Source organism: Peromyscus maniculatus, chromosome X, assembly GCF_049852395.1.
Source record: "Peromyscus maniculatus bairdii isolate BWxNUB_F1_BW_parent chromosome X, HU_Pman_BW_mat_3.1, whole genome shotgun sequence".
Lineage (NCBI taxonomy): Eukaryota > Metazoa > Chordata > Mammalia > Rodentia > Cricetidae > Peromyscus > Peromyscus maniculatus.
This window is the reverse complement of record NC_134875.1, coordinates 32,019,306-32,038,044: the sequence shown is the minus strand read 5'-3', so window position 1 is coordinate 32,038,044 and position 18,739 is coordinate 32,019,306. Positions and strand designations below refer to the sequence as shown.

Here is an 18,739-nt window from a genome sequence, read left to right as displayed (position 1 = left end):
ACCTGTCACTCCGTGCCTGGGCCAGATCTGCTGCCCGCACACATTTACAGATTGTGAGAGTGGCTTTTCAGGGGCGTTCCATTGCTCACAGCATGGCAAGGGTGTCTCCGTCCTGTGACTATGTAAAGTACAGTCTCCACTTCTCTTGTAAGCCCACCTGCTCATGTTCTGGAGCAGCAGCTTCAACAGGAGAAACAAATGATTCAGTTATGACACTCTGGTACTGGAGAGCACCAGGGACCCCTGTTCTTTCCAGGTATACTTACAAATGGGTCACTGCATATTTAGTTAGAAAAAGAGAACATTGTCATCAGCTGGCCCCTTGCAAACCTATTAGAAGTGAAGGGTTATCATCACTGAACTAAGAATACCAGTGGGCAAAGAATACTCGCTTTTCCAGCTTGCATCTACACCTGTCTTTTGGGAACGCATTCATCCCACCAGGCATTCCATTCCATGTCTGACCTGGGGAAACCAAGGCAGCATTGTACCAAATTCTGTGAATGGGAGGGCAGGTAAGGGTTAACCGGTTAACCAGCCTTTCTCCTGCTTTTGTCTCCTTCATGCTCTTTGCCTGGAGGCCAGCCAGTTGTCCTGAACCACCCACACTTGCCAGTACATTAGAGTCGATTATTTGTCTCTTTTTGTCAGCATTGAAATGAGGAGTCAGGCTCTGCCAAGGTGGCTGGACTGAGTGGGGCGATGATTTATAGATTAATTATTTTAAGGAACATGGCAGCACGGCACGATGCAGTGGAAATAGTGCCATACTAGGAGAAGACCCGCATTTTAGCTCTGGCTCGGAACCTTAATAGCTGTTTGACTTTGGGCAAATCACTTGACCTCTCTGGGCCTTGGTGTCTTTATCTGTAAATTGGGAATAACTACGATTGATGGCTGTGGTGATCAAATAAAATTCTGGCTGTGAAAGCATTTTGTTAACTCCGAGGCATTAGATCTAGGTAAAAGACTGTTATTAGATTTCTAGGGACCTGTACAGTCATATCACCTAGCCAATAAGGGGCCCAATCCTTCATTTCCAAGACCTCAGGGAGTACATTAGAAGTTACATAGAGAAAAAGGCCTGGAATTTGTTGCACTCACAATCCAGTCTTCAAATCTATTTAACTCTACCATAGGATGGAATTTAGGTCAACTTATAATTAGCATTTACTGAACCCTAAGTGTTTTATGGCTATCAGCTTTTCAAAAGTAAGAAAATTTTGGGACATAAGATATAAATTACAGTTGGTATGTTCTTTCTGTTATCTGAATGTGGCGGGGAGAACAAAAACATCCCACAGTCACATAAGAGAGACTGGCTAATACTAAAAGAATAAAACAATCCTGAAATTCCACTCTTTCAGATTTGGTTCATAATATTTTATTGGGACCATAAGCTGGGGGAGGAACTTCAAGTTCAATTTTCCTGTAATCAACCATTAAAGCCATTTGTAGATAATTCCTATCTTTTCATTTTCATTTCACAGCATAAAAAATAAGCTGGTGGGTAGCCTATGCCTTTAATCCCAGTACTCAGGTTGAGGCAGGGTAATCATGAGTTTGAGCCCCACCTGGGATATAGAAAAGGACCCTGTCTGAAAACAAAAGCAAAAGCAAAAACCAAACCAGACCACTGCCACCATCATCACTGCCACTTGAAACGAAACACCATTTTAAAACAAGGTATCAAACTGGTATCAAGGGCAGGTCATCTGACTTTCCCATCCAAATGTCTCTGCAGTAGCCCCATTTCTTGAGGAACTCATGCATAAATGCTGACTTTTATGCACATCTAGAGCTTTGAGTATTTAGACTCGATTCACTTCTCAATTCAGTGGCCTATCTGGCAAATGTTCTATTACAGACTGATCAATAGAACTGAAACATACAGATTGATTTGTTCATCTAAACAACTTCAGTAGCTATTATTAAAAAGACAAAAAAAACCCTACTAAAGACTGTTTTTATGCACCATCAGTAGAACTGATTAAAAAGCAAGCACACTTGTAGATTTTCTTTTCTGCATCAAGCCCTATGACTGGTTGCTCCGCCTGCTTCATTCTTTGGCCCGATGGTTGGTAGTTGTATTCTACAGCATTCAATTTACCATCGTTCTTTTACAGTAAGTGAAGAGAGAATGCAAGCATTCTCTGCATCCTGGGTGTGATACCGGTGCTCTGAAGCCTGGTATCAATAATGAATACTTCCTGCAGATTAGCAGTTACTCTGATGCTGACACTGAAGGCTACTCTATTTGGAAATGTGGTCATGTCATCCTAACACTGGTTAATGTTCAAGAAAGGACAGGTAGAGAGGGTGCTATGGTGTTCGCAGGCTTCCTACGCTTCAGGGCAGTGCTTTTGACAGAGATCTTGGCTTAACTGTAGGGAACCATGTTTGGTAAAGACTTGGAAACTCAAAAAGCTCTCAGTTCCCTCAGACAGGATTGTCTGAGTCCTCCAGCTCAGTCTTACTTCCAGTTCTTTGTTCCTATGGCTCTATTTATGGCAATGGCATCATTCACTGACTTTGCCCTCCCATCTGCCTATGTCTAAATGGTGCCTTATGTCTTACATCCTTCTCTTTCTCTACCCAAAAGTGGACACCTGGCTCAACTTGGGAAATCTAATAAGCATCTCCAGGGCAGACTGGGATGGGTACTGAAGGGCTTCTTGACTAACCATATTTCTCCAGCCAGACTTGTTTGGTGCCTGAAATTGCTACTATTAGAGCACTTTAGCTGGCTAATGACAAAGAAAGCTGCTATTAGAATGCACATTTAAGGATACTGAAGCATTATCAGCTATTAGCACTCTCTCTTGAATTAGTATATCATATAAGCTAGCCGGTCACCCAGAAAAGCTTTTGAGAAGTGAGACTTGAATTTCGGGAGGCTCTTCAGCTTCTGAGGGAACCCATGCATATTTGTCCTTGGTTAAAAGGGAAGGACTCACCCTCAGTCTTCTCTCAAAAGCCGAAACGTTGCCTTTGTTTTGCTCCTTCCTCTGTCTCCACTCAATGAGGTTTGCGTTGTGCTCTCCAGGCAATGAAATGTTGCATTTGCCCAGAGTGGGATTCACAGCCCCTGCCAGGATGTGGGGTTCTGAGCTGAGGCTGACCTCCATCCCACTGGCAAAGGTGACACGGAGAGAACCATCAGGACTCACCCGATAGGTACTCTGAGTATTTTCTGTGGACACATGAACAAAGGAGAGAGAGGGGAGAGGGGGATGGTAGGGGAGGAGGAAGAGAAGGAAGAGGAGGAAGAGAAGGAGGAAGAAGAGGATGAGGAGGAGGAGGAAAAGAAAAAGAAGGAGAAGAAGAAAAAGAAGTTTAGCTTCAGGAGATACATTTGGGAAGGGCTGAGATCATGGGGCACTGGGCTCTAACTGCACTCTGGGCTAGACTACCACTCTAATAGATAGCTACATTCTCTACCCATTTGGGTCTTGTTATTTTCAAGGCTCGGGTATATCTTGTGAACAGGATAAAAGACTGTTGTAGGTTGGTCTCCTTTTTGTTATCTGTTTCCTTTAAAAAGCATTGTCTCACAGACTCCCTCTGACTTGCTGTATTTGCTATCTTAGTTTGGTATGCTGGGAGCTAGAATGAGAAGAGAATGAAATTCAACTCAGCATCTTGCCATCTGGGGATGGCATCACAGCCACTGTAGCCCACAAGATAAAAGTTGGTATTGTTCCTTTTGGGGTGAATTGCCCCACAGCCTAGCAACAGAGTGAGTCCTAATGGCTAGGCAGTGAAAACTATTTCTCTGTCCACTTCCCCATAGCCTTTAACACATTCCTTCGAAATAATATTTTTTCTTCAATCCTTTCTACGCTCCTCTCTGTGTAGAATGGGTTTTTAATTCTCTCATACCTCTTGTATTCTTCCTTGGGTGCATTGCCTAACTTGCCCTTTTACTCATCCATGTCAGATCTGATCTAGAATGCTAAGCTCAGATGGGGCGCCGACTCTATTATTGCCCTCCAATCCAGGAAACCCTAAAAGAACTTTACAAATGGCTAGCTGTTGGGAAATGACTTGATGGGAGATCAGACTTGGCAGGATGTAACCTCATTACTCCCACAGAGATTGTGGCCCAAAGTGGATACGTGAACTTGTGAAAAGTCCAAATTTGTCTGTGTTTCAGCTGGAAAATAGGAGGAAGAACCCACGTTTTCAATCAGGGGGAAAATTCACTTCCTTAATAGAGAGGCCAGGTTTGATTGGAGACATTAAAGCAGGCGAGTTGTGAAGACCACTTACCTTGTTTTAAAATGTATATAGTACTAGTTGCTGTCAGGTTGGTTGACATGAGGACATTTTCACGGTTGGAAGTGTCTAGCTCCACTTTTGTCAGCTTCTCCAGGTCACTGTGGAAGCTGCTGACCTCTCCAGTAGGAAACGTTGCGTTGGTCAGATGTCCCTCGGGGTCATACCTGAGGAATGTAACAAATATCAACTCGAAGCCTCTTGGCAGTGATCACTAAAAATCAATTGGAAGCTAACACAGTTTAACTTTTAGTGATAACAAATATCATTAACCGTGTTCACTAAGAAGAAAAAGGTCAAAGAGATGATTAATCCAAAGAAGGTAGTTTTTGAAGAGTCTGAATTCCTGATGACTTCCTTGAGCTGTGCTATTTTACAGAAAAAATATATCTGGTAATGTATCACCAGGATGGAAAACTGATTTATGAATCATGTCCTGCTGGGTGCAATGTTGCAGGTCGATCCCATTACTGGTGATGAATTATAAAAACCAGCAGAGGGTGCTGTTGTCAAAGGTAAAGAAGCCACAAACGAGCCCTCAAAGCCCAAGCCGCCCAATAAACTGACTCTGCATTGTGATGGGAAAATTAGAATTTGCTGCTGTTTAAGTTGCCAATTTTGAAATGAATGAATCATTCTTCCAACAAAATGAACAAGCATAGAGGATAATGGAGACATGTTCATTAAAACATTCTGGAGGCCCCTGATCTTGGTATCACTTAAATTCTTTTTATCTTCCTGGAGTATAGTGCATAAATGTTTTGTAATTTGCCTATATGAGGAAGACACATACAAAAAATAATAATTACCTGGGATAATAGGCAATAACCCATATCTGGAAATATAGTCTACTGAGTTTACTTTTTTAAAAAAAAAATCAAAATTATTGGCAATCTCACTGTCCTCCAAATGGAAACTGCCTCCCTGAAGGCTTTTGATGTGGAGCTAGTCTTTTATTGCCAATGGAACCATGAAAAATAAACAGTTCATTAAAAGTAAAGACACGCACTTGGAAACCCATTACTGTTTTCTTTTCAAGTTGCAAATTGCAAAATATTTAAGCACTTTTATTTGCCTTTAAAATGTTAAACAGTTATATTCTTTTTAGCCCAAGTGCATAGGATATAGCAAAGACACAGTGGCGAGTCTGGCTCTCCCTCACTTTTCTCTAGCAATTCTGTGTAATGAGAGGAGTAGTTCAGGGTGAATCTGCCAGGTTGTAAGGAATCTAGGCAGTTGCTGAAATTTGAAAATCTAGACCAACTTTTGGCTAGGCCATGTTTTAGCGGATGGAGCTGCACTTGAGGGTATACATGATGCTGTTTCAAGTTCAGTTTCCCATGCACATGTTGTGGCTATGGGCACACATAGATTATCAGTGAAAACAGTTGCGTGTGTGCAGGGAATCAATCAAATGGGTCATGTGATATCACAGCCACTCTGTTATGTTGCTTAATTGGATCCCCCCTTTTTCAAATGGGCTTCACTCAAAAATGCGTGGTGTGCTGTTACTATGGAGCAAAGGACTCATTGTCAAGCCCAAACAGAGCTGCTATTTGTGCCTGGGGTTAATGGTAAAATCTTTCCTTTGCCCAGCCTGTTTACTCACAGCCTGCTCTGGGGCTCTGCACCTGTAAGCAGCAGGCCTCCAGTCAGAAAGCAGCATAGAAAGGCTATGTTAGGGGTAGAGGTAGGGTTGGGGTAGGGATAGGTAATGGGGTAGGGGTAGAAACAGATATAGTTATAGTCCCAGCCTTTGTCTGCCAGCTGGTCCTTCCAGAGGAATAAAACAATGTCCAGCTTCTATCATCAAAAGGAATCAACCTGCTGCTCCCCATAGGAGAAGTTTCCAATTTGCAGACAGAGGACAGCTGTTGCAAACTTTCCTCAGTAGAGAGTGTGCCAGTCCAGCAGTTTGGGTTATGCAGAAGTTCCTTTCTGGTCCCCATTCAGCATAGGCAACTGCCTCATTGTTTTCCCTTTCCTGGATTCTAGGGGCTTGCCTCCAATCTTGGTCAATGCCACTGTTCTTCATTCCTGCAGGAAATCGGCTGTAGGTACAGGCTGTCAACTGACTTTTCACTTTGTGGGCAGCTACTTTTTCCCCCCAGTCACACAGACCTTTGTTGTATTTTCTTTACTCTGCTTGGAACTGAACCTGGAGCAAAAGCTCTACATCTGAACTCTACGCCAGTCGTCTCCTTGTTATAGGGCAACATTCCATACGAAAGAGTTCAGTGATTGTGCCCATTTGTGAGAGAAAGACAAGTTCAGACACAACTGAGAGTCATCTATGCATATAGAAGTAAGAGTCCAAAGTTCTGGTAAACCACAGTAACCAATCTACTTAATACCTTTAAAATGAACTCAGGTACTTTTTGCCTGAGATGCATTTTAATGTTTATTCTCCATATCACAAGCATAGTCCTCCATATTCTGTTCCTGCTATTGCTTCCCAAAGCTACAGAAGTACATTGGGAGAAGGGAGCTAGTTCTGGATAAGACTAGAATTACCCAGACAGATTCAGGTGGGAGGCTGCTGCTTGGTCCTTTTCTCATGAGGGAGGCAATGTTTTAGGGAATAAAGTAACATTTCCCACAGGCTTGTCTAGTCTCTGAGTAGCCAGAAAGTCATCTTGTCTCATTTCCTTTCTGTGGCTAGATAGGAATTCTTATTTCAAAGTGTACATTTGTATGTAGCTCCAAACAAAGGAGCCCAGCCCCCAACCCATTTACACAGCCGCATTCTGCTCATCCCAGTCAAAGCAGTTACATTTGGTAGTGTTTGTAGTGTGGTGCCTCTCATATGCTCAATCATTTATATGGCTCTGGATCAAAACATAAGAGACCTACCTCTCTTCTGTAGGGTCATTACCAAAGGAAGAGCTACAGGCAGATGTAAGCATCAGTGGGTAATTCCCTCAAGTTTGGAAAGATTGCTCAAAGTGGACAAGAAAGAAAGAGAGCCTTTGATTTCCCAGGGCTTGCTTGAGCACCCGGCCCTCCCCCCAAAAAACTCCCATCACCGGGGAATGCATCTGTCCAGGCTGAGTGTCAAAGAAACAAGTTTAATCAAAATCTTTCATGTTGTGTTTTTTCCCCCTCTTTGGAGCTTTCATCCTTTGGTGCAGAGAGTACAAGCCAATATGCTTCAACTGGTCCCCTCAGGCCACAACATGGGAACAATTCCCTCCCTTCTCTGGGCAATATAGAGAGCTCATTTAACAAGGCACAAGACTTCTGCCAAGGGAATTGTGCCATTAGGCAATGAGTATTGCCTTCCTGGTCATTAGAAGTGGGTTTGGTGAGAGGAGATTTGGCATCCAATGATTTACTCCTAGACTGATTTTGCAGTGTTCCTACAGTGAAGGCATATCACACACTAGCATTGAACACTTAGTTTAGTTCAGCACTGTGACAGACTGTAGGGATGAGCATTTGTGTGCATGTGTGTTCATGAGCACCTGTGTGTGCTCTGGTGTAGCATGTAAAGGAAAGTAATCATTTTTTAAATTTAAATTTTGTGTATGGGTGTTTCCCCAGCATATATGTCTGTCTACCGATTGAATGCTTAGTGCCTGTGGAGGCCAGAAGATGGTATCAGATTCTCTGGAACTGGAGTAACAGGCAGTTTTGAGCCTATATGTGCTGGAAATTGAACCTGGATCCTCTCAAAGATCAGCCAGTGCTCTTAACCGCTGAGCCATCTCTTCATCTTCTTAGAATTCATTATCCTTGAGGGGGATATACTTTAGTTGGGGGAAGTTATATTTATACATTATTAAAAATATATTTGGCCTAATCTTTTCTCATAAAAGATAGTATAATCTTTCCCCAGAGGAGCATTTAAACTAGATCTAAACTGCACTGAATAGAAACTAGAAGTTTCCCTACCTTTGCTTACAAGAAAATATTCAGATTAATAAATGTGTGATTCATTATTTATATTTTTAAAAGGATGGACAGAGGAGTCAGACCTTTTTTTACTACCTCAGGTCAAAACTGACCAATCTAATAAGCGTTCTTTAGGAAATAGTGGACCCCATCTTTCCCACCAGCAATAGTACTTTCCTTTTCATGATGCCTGTTCAAGTCCACAATGCACTTCAGCTCCCATTTGTCTTTCATTCAGCTAATAGAGTCATGCGCTAGGTCCTGGGGAAATGGTGCTGAGCAAAACCCACAGTCTCTAGTATAGCAGATGAAACATGCACAGAAATCTTTCTAGTCCCAGGACACTGCCAGCACATACTTAAAAGAAGAACTGTAGAAGCCCAGTAAAGACAGAGGTCAATTCTTGCTGAGCTGAGCATAAGAGAGGGAGGAAGATCATGGTGTGGTAGTGTTTCAATCCTGGAAGGTGTACAGAGACTGGGAAGGGAAAGAAGACATTTTAAATAAAGCAGGAGCATGGAGACCAGCACAGACCTATGTGGCATGTACATTGGGAAAATGCTGTTTGAGCACAAGGTTTCTTTAGGAAGGAAGTGGGAGAGAAGGCTGGAGAATCAAGCTCAGGCCTGAGCAGGGTGCAGGGAGGTATACCAGGCTCTGGAGGTAAACATGAAGTTACTAGGTAATGTCGAGGCATGGGATAGAATTGTTTTGGGGGTGGGACCTGATCAATGCTATGATGACACTGAGTTGTGGATGGCGAGACTGGGAGCAGTAGGAACTACAATGAGGCTCTAGTCTTAGTTCCTGTAAGGGAAGATGCTGAGTGCTTGTTTTCATCAAATGCATTATGATCACATGTCCTAGGGACTTGACTCCCTCACTCAACTCTAAGTTCACATCTTTTGGCCTCTCAGCCATCTCTGCATTCTCAGAGTCTGGCCAAGAGTGGTGATTAGATGTTGCCAGTGACAGTGGAAAGGAGGGCTGCTATAACAACAGTTAGAGAGGAGCCAGGAGGAGATGGCTCTAGTAGTGTTGGGAGGTATGCTGCTTAGTTTTGTCAGCTCTTGACACAAGCTAGAGTCATCTGGGAAGAGTAACCTTAATTGAGTAAATTATTCCATTAGATTGGCCTGTAGTCAAGCCTGTGGTACATTTTCTTGACTGATGATTGATGTGGGAGATTTCAGCTCATTGTGTACTATCCCTGGGTAGGCGGCCCTAGGTACTATAAGAAAGCAGGCTTAGGAAGGAATGGGGGATAGGCCAGTAAGCACCATGGTATCGACGTCAGTTCCGGCCTCTGGGTCCCTGCTTCGAGTTCCTCTCCTGACTTCTCTCATTGATGGACTGTAACTTCAAGGTAAAATCAACCCTTCCCTTCTCAAGTTTCTTTTATTCAGTGTTTTAGCTCAGCCACAGAAAGCAAACCAGACTAGGAAGACTAACCCAGTTCACAGAGATGTCCTGGGAAAATGCAGCTACACTGCTTGTCAGCCTCTGAAAACCTTTTCTGCCTCTATGTGCTCCCAATCTTTGTGTGGCTTCTCTACAGCATCACCAAAATTCTGTTTGCCTCATTATTGAGCCATAGCAAAGCTCGGTACAAAGAGAGGTATTTGAACAAAGATGTTGAGTTTGTCTTTTGATACCTGAAGGAACAATCATATTATTACATTCTTGTTTATGTATGGTTTTATTTTTGTTTTTGAGAGAGTCTCATGTACCCAAGGCTGAATTAGAACCTTTTAGGTAAATGAGATGATGGTTTGATCAGGCTGTAGGCAGAACTCCTGGCCTTATACACCTTATACAAGCATTCTACCAATTGAACTACATCCTCAGCTCCTATTGTTTTTATTAGATTGTAGTCATTTATCTACCTAGAGGCAAGAGCTGCCCTATAGCACCTTAGTTTTTTCTATCCCATGGCTCTGAAAGACACCAGAATCTTTCTTGTGTTTGGTTATGAGCCTTAGCTGTTAATGAATGAGCCACCTCTCCAGCCCCATTTCAAGTATTTGAAGGAGTAACTATCATGTAAAACTTTCTGCATGGACACATGGCTTATGTACCTGGGCCCCTTCTAATCTGATCTTGGAGGAAGGGGCTCACCCTTGACAAAAACTCAGCATTTAAAGAAATAGTCTAGAAGGCATCAAGAAATATGAAAGCTTTTCTCACTTGTCAGTAAGTGACTTTTTTTTTTGTGTGTGTGTGTGTGTGGAAAAAATATACTAACAAGAGTCTAGAAACAGAGAATGCAGAGGACCGAAAGATCAATAGCACATGGAAATACAGAGGTCCTCACAAGTGCAAGGATTTCCTATAAAGGGCAAAGGGACTGAGGAGCCATTAACTTGGCCTAATCTGACAGCAGACACAACTGATGCTCTGGCCTCAGCCTGAGGCCTTTTCCATTTAATGTAGCAGAAGATTTTTGCTAGGAAAATGCCAGAAAAAATAAGCAAAAGCATCATGGTTTCTGTTTCAGTTCTGAGGATGAAGAGGATTTGCTTGTTATGTGAGGTGCAAGGCCTTTCCCTTGGATCTCCACTGTGGCAGGGTCATTACAATTAGGGACCCATTAGCTTGTCAGGGCAGAATGCATTTCTCATTGTTCCAGTACTCTTGTGTTGACAGTCACCTCCTTGTTAGCCATTTCTCTGTGGTCAGCTTCTCCCTCTTGCCCACCCCTCCCCTGACACTCAGGATGCTTATGGGCAGTGAGGCTTCAAGTACTAATACTCGGGGTGTATAATTTTGATCTTGGTCCAAATCAAACAGAATTATGGAAATCAATGAACTATTTAAACAATATCCCATCATACAATAAAAGCCCCTACACTACTTCTGCACAAGAGGCTGTTTTAAGTCCCATTTGCGTTTCCTACTGCTCAGGGTCATCGTGTCATTTTTCCTCTCAATAGCTGCAGATAATCGAAAACTGAACAGATGACTCTCACGGGTCTCTTTGCACATCAAATCTCCATCCTGTCCAACATTGCTTCTCATCTCACAACAGAATTTCTGTTTTTAACTTGGAAAACCATTTGTCCCCTTTAACCAAAGAAAGAGGCCACTTTCTCACTTTAGAAAAACATTTGAGGTTTCAGGAGAGCCTTTCAGTTTCTGCCATGCTTAGCTTTATTTTGACCCTAATTGAGATAGTAGGTCCAATTATGTGTCCCCAAACTTCAGGTGGACAAGGACATTTTGTGGGACTATCCATGCCTGGACTAAATTACAGGAAGATGTAAGTGGAACAAGCCACATGCAGAAGGTAGATGATTTAAGCTCATTATTAGGGACAGAAACCATGCATTCTTACATGGCCAGGCAAGATAGGATAGGGGCTCTTTGTTAGGGACTGTTGCTCTTCAGCCTGAGAACAGATAGCTTCCAAGGGAAGAGGCATGCTCTCCCAATACATCTAATTTGTTCATGAGTGTTTCAGCATATTTCTTGCTGGGGTTAAGGAGGTGGGGAAAGAAGAGCCTTCTTCGTTATCTAATGATGTTTCCCTATTCATTTCCTGCTCTAGCTCTCCATATTCTGCACTGGCATGCTTGTGATCTCAGATAGCCACCCTTTTATGGAACACAGTGTGGTAGTGGTAGAACAGGAAGAATAAGTCTAACTCTAGTTCTGAATGGGCAAGTTACTTCCTAGCTCTGGGACTCTTTTCCCTCATTTATAAAATGACTTTTAATCTTTTCTTTGTGGCCATAAAATTCCAAGATTCCTCCCATGTGGATGCTTGTGTTTCCTATTCCTTAGAGTCTCAATGTTGGTTATGCCACTGATGTTTGTAGCTTCCCCTTTACTGATCGTGGACTGAGTCTTGGTGACAGGTCTGGGGGATCCTGCTTATCATATTGTACCTGCTTCAAGATGCCAACAGCAGAGAGCTGGCATACAAACTGATCTTTCAGTAACACTCTCTTCTCCACTGGGCATTATATTTTTTTTTATCTCTATACTGCACATTTTCCATTAGCAAGCAAATATATTTCACTAAAAACTTCTATAATTTCGAGGCTAGCCTGCTACAATAGTGAGTTTCAGGCCAGCCAAGGCTACGTAGTGAAAACCTGCCTCAAACCCAACCCAAACCCAAATCAAACAAAAATGAACAACAACAACAAATTCCTTCTGGTGACTTCAACTCTCACCCTGCCCCATGTGCTCTAATTTCTCTACTTCTTAGAGTAAAGGTCCTCAAAGTAATTTTTCATCCACTGTGTCTAATCTTTCTCCTACTTATTTTTTATTGTTATTGAAAGACAATTCACATACCATAAAATTTATCATTTTAAAGGGTACAAGCTTCTAATGTTTCACTGGTCATGTTATATAACCATTGCCACCACTTCTAGGATATTTCTACCATCCCCAAACAAACCCTATATTCATTATCCCTGACCACATCCCCAATTCATTCAGCTCTGGATAACTATTAATCTATAATCTATATGGATTTGCCTCTTCTGGGCATTTTCTGTCAGTGTAACCATATGATATTTTCCCTCTTGTGTTTAGCATTTTTCACTTAATGCATGTGAGGTTGATCCATGTTTTCGCACTTATCAATGCTGTGGGATGTTCTGTGTGTCCTGTGGTAGCCTGTTTTTGGGTTCCTCATGGCTTTACCCAGCAGGTCCACATAGAGGATGATTAGGACCATGGGCCTGAGTGCAGGTGTCTGAGATGGTCTGCACTTGGCTGTGCTGGGGGATGGTCTGTATGGCAAATGTGTTGTTCTGATTGGTCAATAAATAAAACCTGATTGGCCATGGCTAGGCAGAAAGTATAGGCGGGACTAACAGAGAGGAGAAATAAAAGAACAGAAAGGCAGGAGTCACTGCCTGTAGCCGCCCACCAGGAAAAGCAGCATGTGAAAATAAGGGTAAGCCACAAGCCACAAGCCATGTGGCAGGGTATAGATTTGTAGAAATGGATTAATTTAAGCTATAAGAACAGTTAGCAAGAAGCTTGCCATGGTCATACAGTTTGAAGCAATATAAGTCTCTGTGTTTACTTGGTTGGGTCTGAGTGGATGTGGGACTGGTGGGAGACAAAGATTTGTCCTGACTGTGGGCAAGGCAGGAAAACTTAAGCTACATATTAAAACTTTATTTCTACTTTTGAGTATTTTTTCATGATGTTGATAGATTGCCTTATGCATGTCCACTCATCACTTGATGGACACTTCTTGGTTATTATAAACATTTGTGTGACTATCTAGTCTTTCTTCAACCTGTTCTATCCAGGCTTGAGTCCTCCACTGTGTTGCAGAATCTTCCCCCTTTCAGGAAAATAATGACCTTTACAATCCAAAATAGAATGGTCGATTCTCAGGACCAACTTACTTATTAATGTCTGATGCCCTTTCATTTTTTTTTCTGGGGATGCCAGACCTTGTCCCCAGGGTCATGTGTATGTTAAGCAGGTCACCTACCATTGAACTGCCACTCAGCCCCCTTTTCCTTCTTGAATTACCTGTTTTACATAGTGATGGAGCATAAATGCTTCCCCCAATTTTGTAAATGGAAATATTGTAAGCAGGCTTTCATTTGAACTGTTATTGTAATGTTTTCAAATTTTATGTGTATATGTGTTTTTTTATCCTGTATGTATATCTGTGTATTATTTGCATGCCTGATACACCTGGAGACTGGAAGAGGGCATCGGATACCTTGGAACTGAAGTAAAGGATAGTTGTGAGCTGCCATGAAGTGTTGGGAATTGAGCCCAAGTTCTCTAAAAAGGCAGCCAGTGATTGTAACCATTCAGTCATGTCTCCAACTTCAAGAGTTGGGGTCTTTAGGAGATGACTAGGTCATGAGGGTTCTGCCTCCATAATGATATTTCTGATTTTATGAAAGAGTTCTAGGCAAATAGTCTACATTTTCCCTCCCTACTTCTGCCATGTGAAGACACACAGTAAGAGGTAGCATCGTGCAAGCAGAGCAGAGAGTACCCGATACCACACACTGATTCTGCTGGCACCTTGATCTTAAGACTTTCTAGCCCCTGGCAAGGTATCTTAGTGGGTAGAAACACTTGCTGCACAGGCCTGGTGGCCTGAGTTTGATGTTTGATCCCTAGAATCCCTGAAAATGTGGAAGGAGAGTATCAACTCCACAAAGCTGTCCTCTGACACACACACACACACACACACACACACACACACACACACACACACACACACACACACGTGAATTCCCACTCTTTAGAAATAACCTGGTCTCAGGCAGTTTGTTTAAGAGTACAAATGGGCCGGCCTAACACAGTTGGCTTCCAGGATGTGCTGCTGCTTCCCTAATTCACTGACCCTCTTTGCTCAGTCTCTTTTGCCACTTTTTCTTAAGCTAAACTCTGAAGTGCTTCAGGATCATTGTTGCTATCTTTCCTTAGTCTATACTCCCTTTTCTGGAGATCTCATCTGTTTCATGGATTTAAATATATTTTAAACATTGGTTGATTCCAAATGTGGATTCCTAGCTTCTCTTCAATTCCAGACTCATTTATTTAAATGTTTAACTAATTGTCAGAAATTGAATTTCTAGTCTCTTACCTTACAATATTTCTTGCATAATGTTTCTTTCTAAAAATAGAAACCCCTATATTCTGTTGCTTAGGTCAAATACTTTGAAGTTGTCTTTGACTCATCTTTTCCAAAAATTCTACATCTGCTTTGTCATTAAGTATTGATCATCCTTATTTTCAAAATGTAGACAGATTTTTTGATACATCTTTTTATTAATAAATTATCTATCTATCTACCATCTATCTATCTACCATCTATCTATCTATCTATCTATCTATCTATCTATCTATCTATCTATCTATCTATCTATCATCTATCTATCATCTATCACAAATCTTAAAAGGTCTTATTAATAAAGAACAAACCCAGGAGCAGGGTATTGAGGTGATCACTGAAAGATCAGAGAAACAGAACCAGCCACAGCTAACCTCGCCTAGCCAATTCCTCAGCTGATCTCATTTTCTCAGACTGGAAGCCTCTGTGTCCTCATCCAAATGGATCTCAGCTGAACTGCTGCTCAAAAGCCTAAAAGCTTAACCAGGCTCTAGTTCCTGGTCCTCACACCTTATATACCTTTCTGCTTCCTGCCATCACTTCCTGGGATTAAAGGTGTGTGTCACCATGCCTGGCTGTTTCCAGTGTGGCCTTGAACTCACAGAGATCCAGATGGATCTCTGCCTCCAGAATGCTAAGATTAAAGGTGTGTGTGCAACCATTTTTTGGCCTCTATGTTTATCTAGTGGCTGTTCTGTTCTCTGACCCCAGATAAGTTTATTAGGGTGCACAATATTTTTGGGAACACAATATCACCACATATCTATCTATATGTCTGTATTGTATGTGCCATAGCACAAAGGGGGAAGTCAGAGAACAACTTACAACTTGTGGAAGTCAGTTCTCTTCTTCCACATGTGGGTCCCTGGGATCAAACTCAAGTTATCAGACTTGGAGGCAAGCACCATTACCTGCTGAGCCATCTTACTAGCTCAAGATTATTAAGACATCTCATACCATATTCACATATATGTATACATATATATTCTTCATTTAACATCACTATTTGAAATTCTATGCAACTAATTGTCCTCCAGTACAACGTAAGATCTATGAAACTTTATCTTTTTTGTTAGTGGTTATATCACCACACCTAGTGGGCATGTGCAGCCTGTGTTCAACATGTTCAACTCAGGATAGTTATGAATGAAGGCCAATACGAAATCATGAAATGCTTTAACCCATTATGCCATTTTTTTGTGACTTGTTTTGTAAGTTTATTTTATCCTTCTTGTGTGAACTTAGTAGTTGACATCCTTCTGCCTCAGGGTCAAAGGTTAGACATGCCTGGAACATTTGTAGTACATAGCAAATACTCAACAAATAGGAAGCGAACAAATGAGAAGGGAACAGTTTATCTGGTTGTTTTGAAACCTAGCTAACTTTTCAACTATTTATTTTGGGAGGACTGAATTCAGCAGGCAAGTTTCAAGATTTCCTTTCCTAATTTTAACAGCATTGTGAACTGGAGTGAGCCTTGCTTTCAAAGACATTGAAAGTTTCTCATTAAGAATGAATTTTCCTAAAGGAAGACTATTTGAAACTATGGCTTCTTGACATAGGTTATTAGTATTTGAGTTCTGGACGGCTGGGTAAATCAGGACCGCTGAACCAATATTTGTGGCTTAGTTACTTATATATAAAGTGGGAGTGGTAGGATCACCTATGTCACATTGTTACAAAGAGAGTCAAATAAAATAACGTATAATAATTACCTAGTACAATATCTAGCACTAAGTAGATCCTTAGAGAACAGTACCTTTTGTTACTCTTATTAAGGTGCAAGTGAACTTCAAAAAACAAACAAACAAAAAAAAACACAAAAAAACAGAGGACGGCCTGCATTAGAGACTACTGAATCCATTTCTCCAAGTGAAATCAGAGTAGCTGTGCAGGTCTTTTGTATAAATGGCATTTCTTTGGGAAACACTCCAAAATTTGAAGGACAGTTGCTTTGTCCTTTCCTTAGGCTTTTGTGGGCCTGGACAGATTCTTTTCATATTTTCTACAGCTGCGCAAGAATAGTCACAGCTGAAACTCATCACACTTAGTATCTCCACTTTTTCATGGCTTAAAGCCTTCAACTTGACTGTCATCCCAGGTTCTGAGTTCTGACTCTAGGGATTTTCCTCACTCAGTATACTGTTAGAAACTAAGCAGTTTCCTTTGTGGAGAAAGTGCTTCCCGAGGGCTGACAGTCTGGTGTGTTGAGTGGATTGACTTGGAAACAAGGTAAGGGCAATGGTCTTTATTTCCATGCTATGGCACTTCCTAGTAGCTTGCTGTCAGCCATACTTTGTGCTGGTTCCCAGTGAAATGAAGTTATAACAGAATTAACTAGTCTGTAACTGCCACTGCATGCTAGGTTCCACTTGTGCAAGGACACCAAGGAAGCCTGAGGTTGCACTGAAGCCCTTGGCTCCACATTTCACAGAAGCAGTCAGGGCCTCAGAGCTGCTAGTCAGCATGTGCTCCGTGGAATTTTACATTTGCCTTTCAAGGTCCACTTCTTCCATTCTAACTTCACCCTTATCTCTCACAGCAACGAATACTGAGTTGAGCTGGGCACAGACTTGTTTATTCATCCATTAAACCCCACAGAGATCAGTAAATACTTGTTAAATCACACCACTTCTTTATTGCTTTAGCAGCATCCTTTAGTTTTGTTATTTAGATGCAATTTTACCTTGTCTTCCCAGGGATGCTGTACATTTGTGTGTGTGTGTGTGTGTGTGTGTGTGTGTGTGTGTGTGTGTGTACTTATACCTCTTTTCTGTTTCCTGCAGTGGTACACTATACTTTAAGCATTATGCTCTACAAACTGCTTAGGCAGAATGGGTCCCACCCTAGGAGTTGGGTAAAATTTTCTTCTTGACTACTTTTTATTTTTTTTACACTGTGATTGTTAGAAGAAAATAGCATGCAACAGCCATCCATTTCTAAATTATGTTCTTACTGTAATTCTGTTTCAACTAAAAACCTAACAAAGGCTGAGTTGGAAATTAGAAACTTACTCATAAACCGTTGTCCATCCATTTTCATTACTTTTTGTTGCCAGAAGTCCTGTGTTTCCTGGGTAGGTCATCAAGGCCAAATTGTAGCCTTGGGCTGACACTCTTTTCAGGACTCCATTGCTGCTTATGGTCAGCCAGTAGACTTGCCCGCCGGGCACCACAAGCCACAGGGGCATCCCACCTGCATCTCGGCGAATATGCACTGAATTGCCATTGCTGCTCGTGATTGCGCCCAAATCACCTTCAGCATTGTAGGTGAAGTTATAGACATAGTCCCTTGTTATCAAGTTCATGGTATGTAGGTGGGTTCCATTGACAGTGAACTGGTAGAGTTCTTGGTCAGCAGGTGAGGCAATCTCGTAGAGGTTCATATCATTCAGGTGGGCTTGGTTCCTGCTGATGGTACGAATTCGAACGTTGCCAAGGTCTGCTACATAGAGGGTACCATCAGGTGACACTGCTAATGAGGAAGGGGCCTTCATCTTTGCATCTTTGGCATAGCCACCATCACCTATGGGAGAATACCCAATTTTAATGATTGGCCCCACAAGAATTTGAGTGTGCATACCTTAGATTTAAAGCAACACACATCAAAAATCATTAAGACAAAACAAAACAAAACAAACCAGGGAGCCATCATTCTTGCATACTCCCTGACGAGTTTGAAACCCATTACACAAAAGATTGTAATTCCTGAGTCAGTAGCACTAAAGATGAACAGTAAGATATAATTATCTCAGTTACACCAGTTTTGTGAATTCATAAATCCTGCTGTTCAGAATCTATTGTATTGCAAGATACAAGAACAGCACATAACGATAGCCACACAAAATTTGCCCGCCAGGCCAGAAGTCTCATTCCTACTGCTGCTTGCAGGATCTGTTTTCGACTCCGCCAGTCCTACTTGTTTAGAGGTCATTTCTTCTATTCATTTCCATTGTTC

General features: G+C 41.8%; 1 protein-coding gene across 1 annotated transcript in view; it reads right to left on the bottom strand.

Annotated features, from left to right (window-relative positions):
• Positions 1-18,739, bottom strand: part of Tenm1 (teneurin transmembrane protein 1) — an 827,344-nt gene that overhangs the window by 24,963 nt on the left and 783,642 nt on the right. Inside the window, exons 28-30 of the mRNA XM_006981543.4 lie at positions 17,797-18,307; positions 4,273-4,445; positions 2,958-3,193 (exon numbers count right to left, since the gene is read on the bottom strand). Of these exons, the coding sequence (XP_006981605.1) occupies positions 2,958-3,193; positions 4,273-4,445; positions 17,797-18,307 (920 nt within the window). The remainder of the gene's footprint in view (positions 1-2,957; positions 3,194-4,272; positions 4,446-17,796; positions 18,308-18,739) is intronic.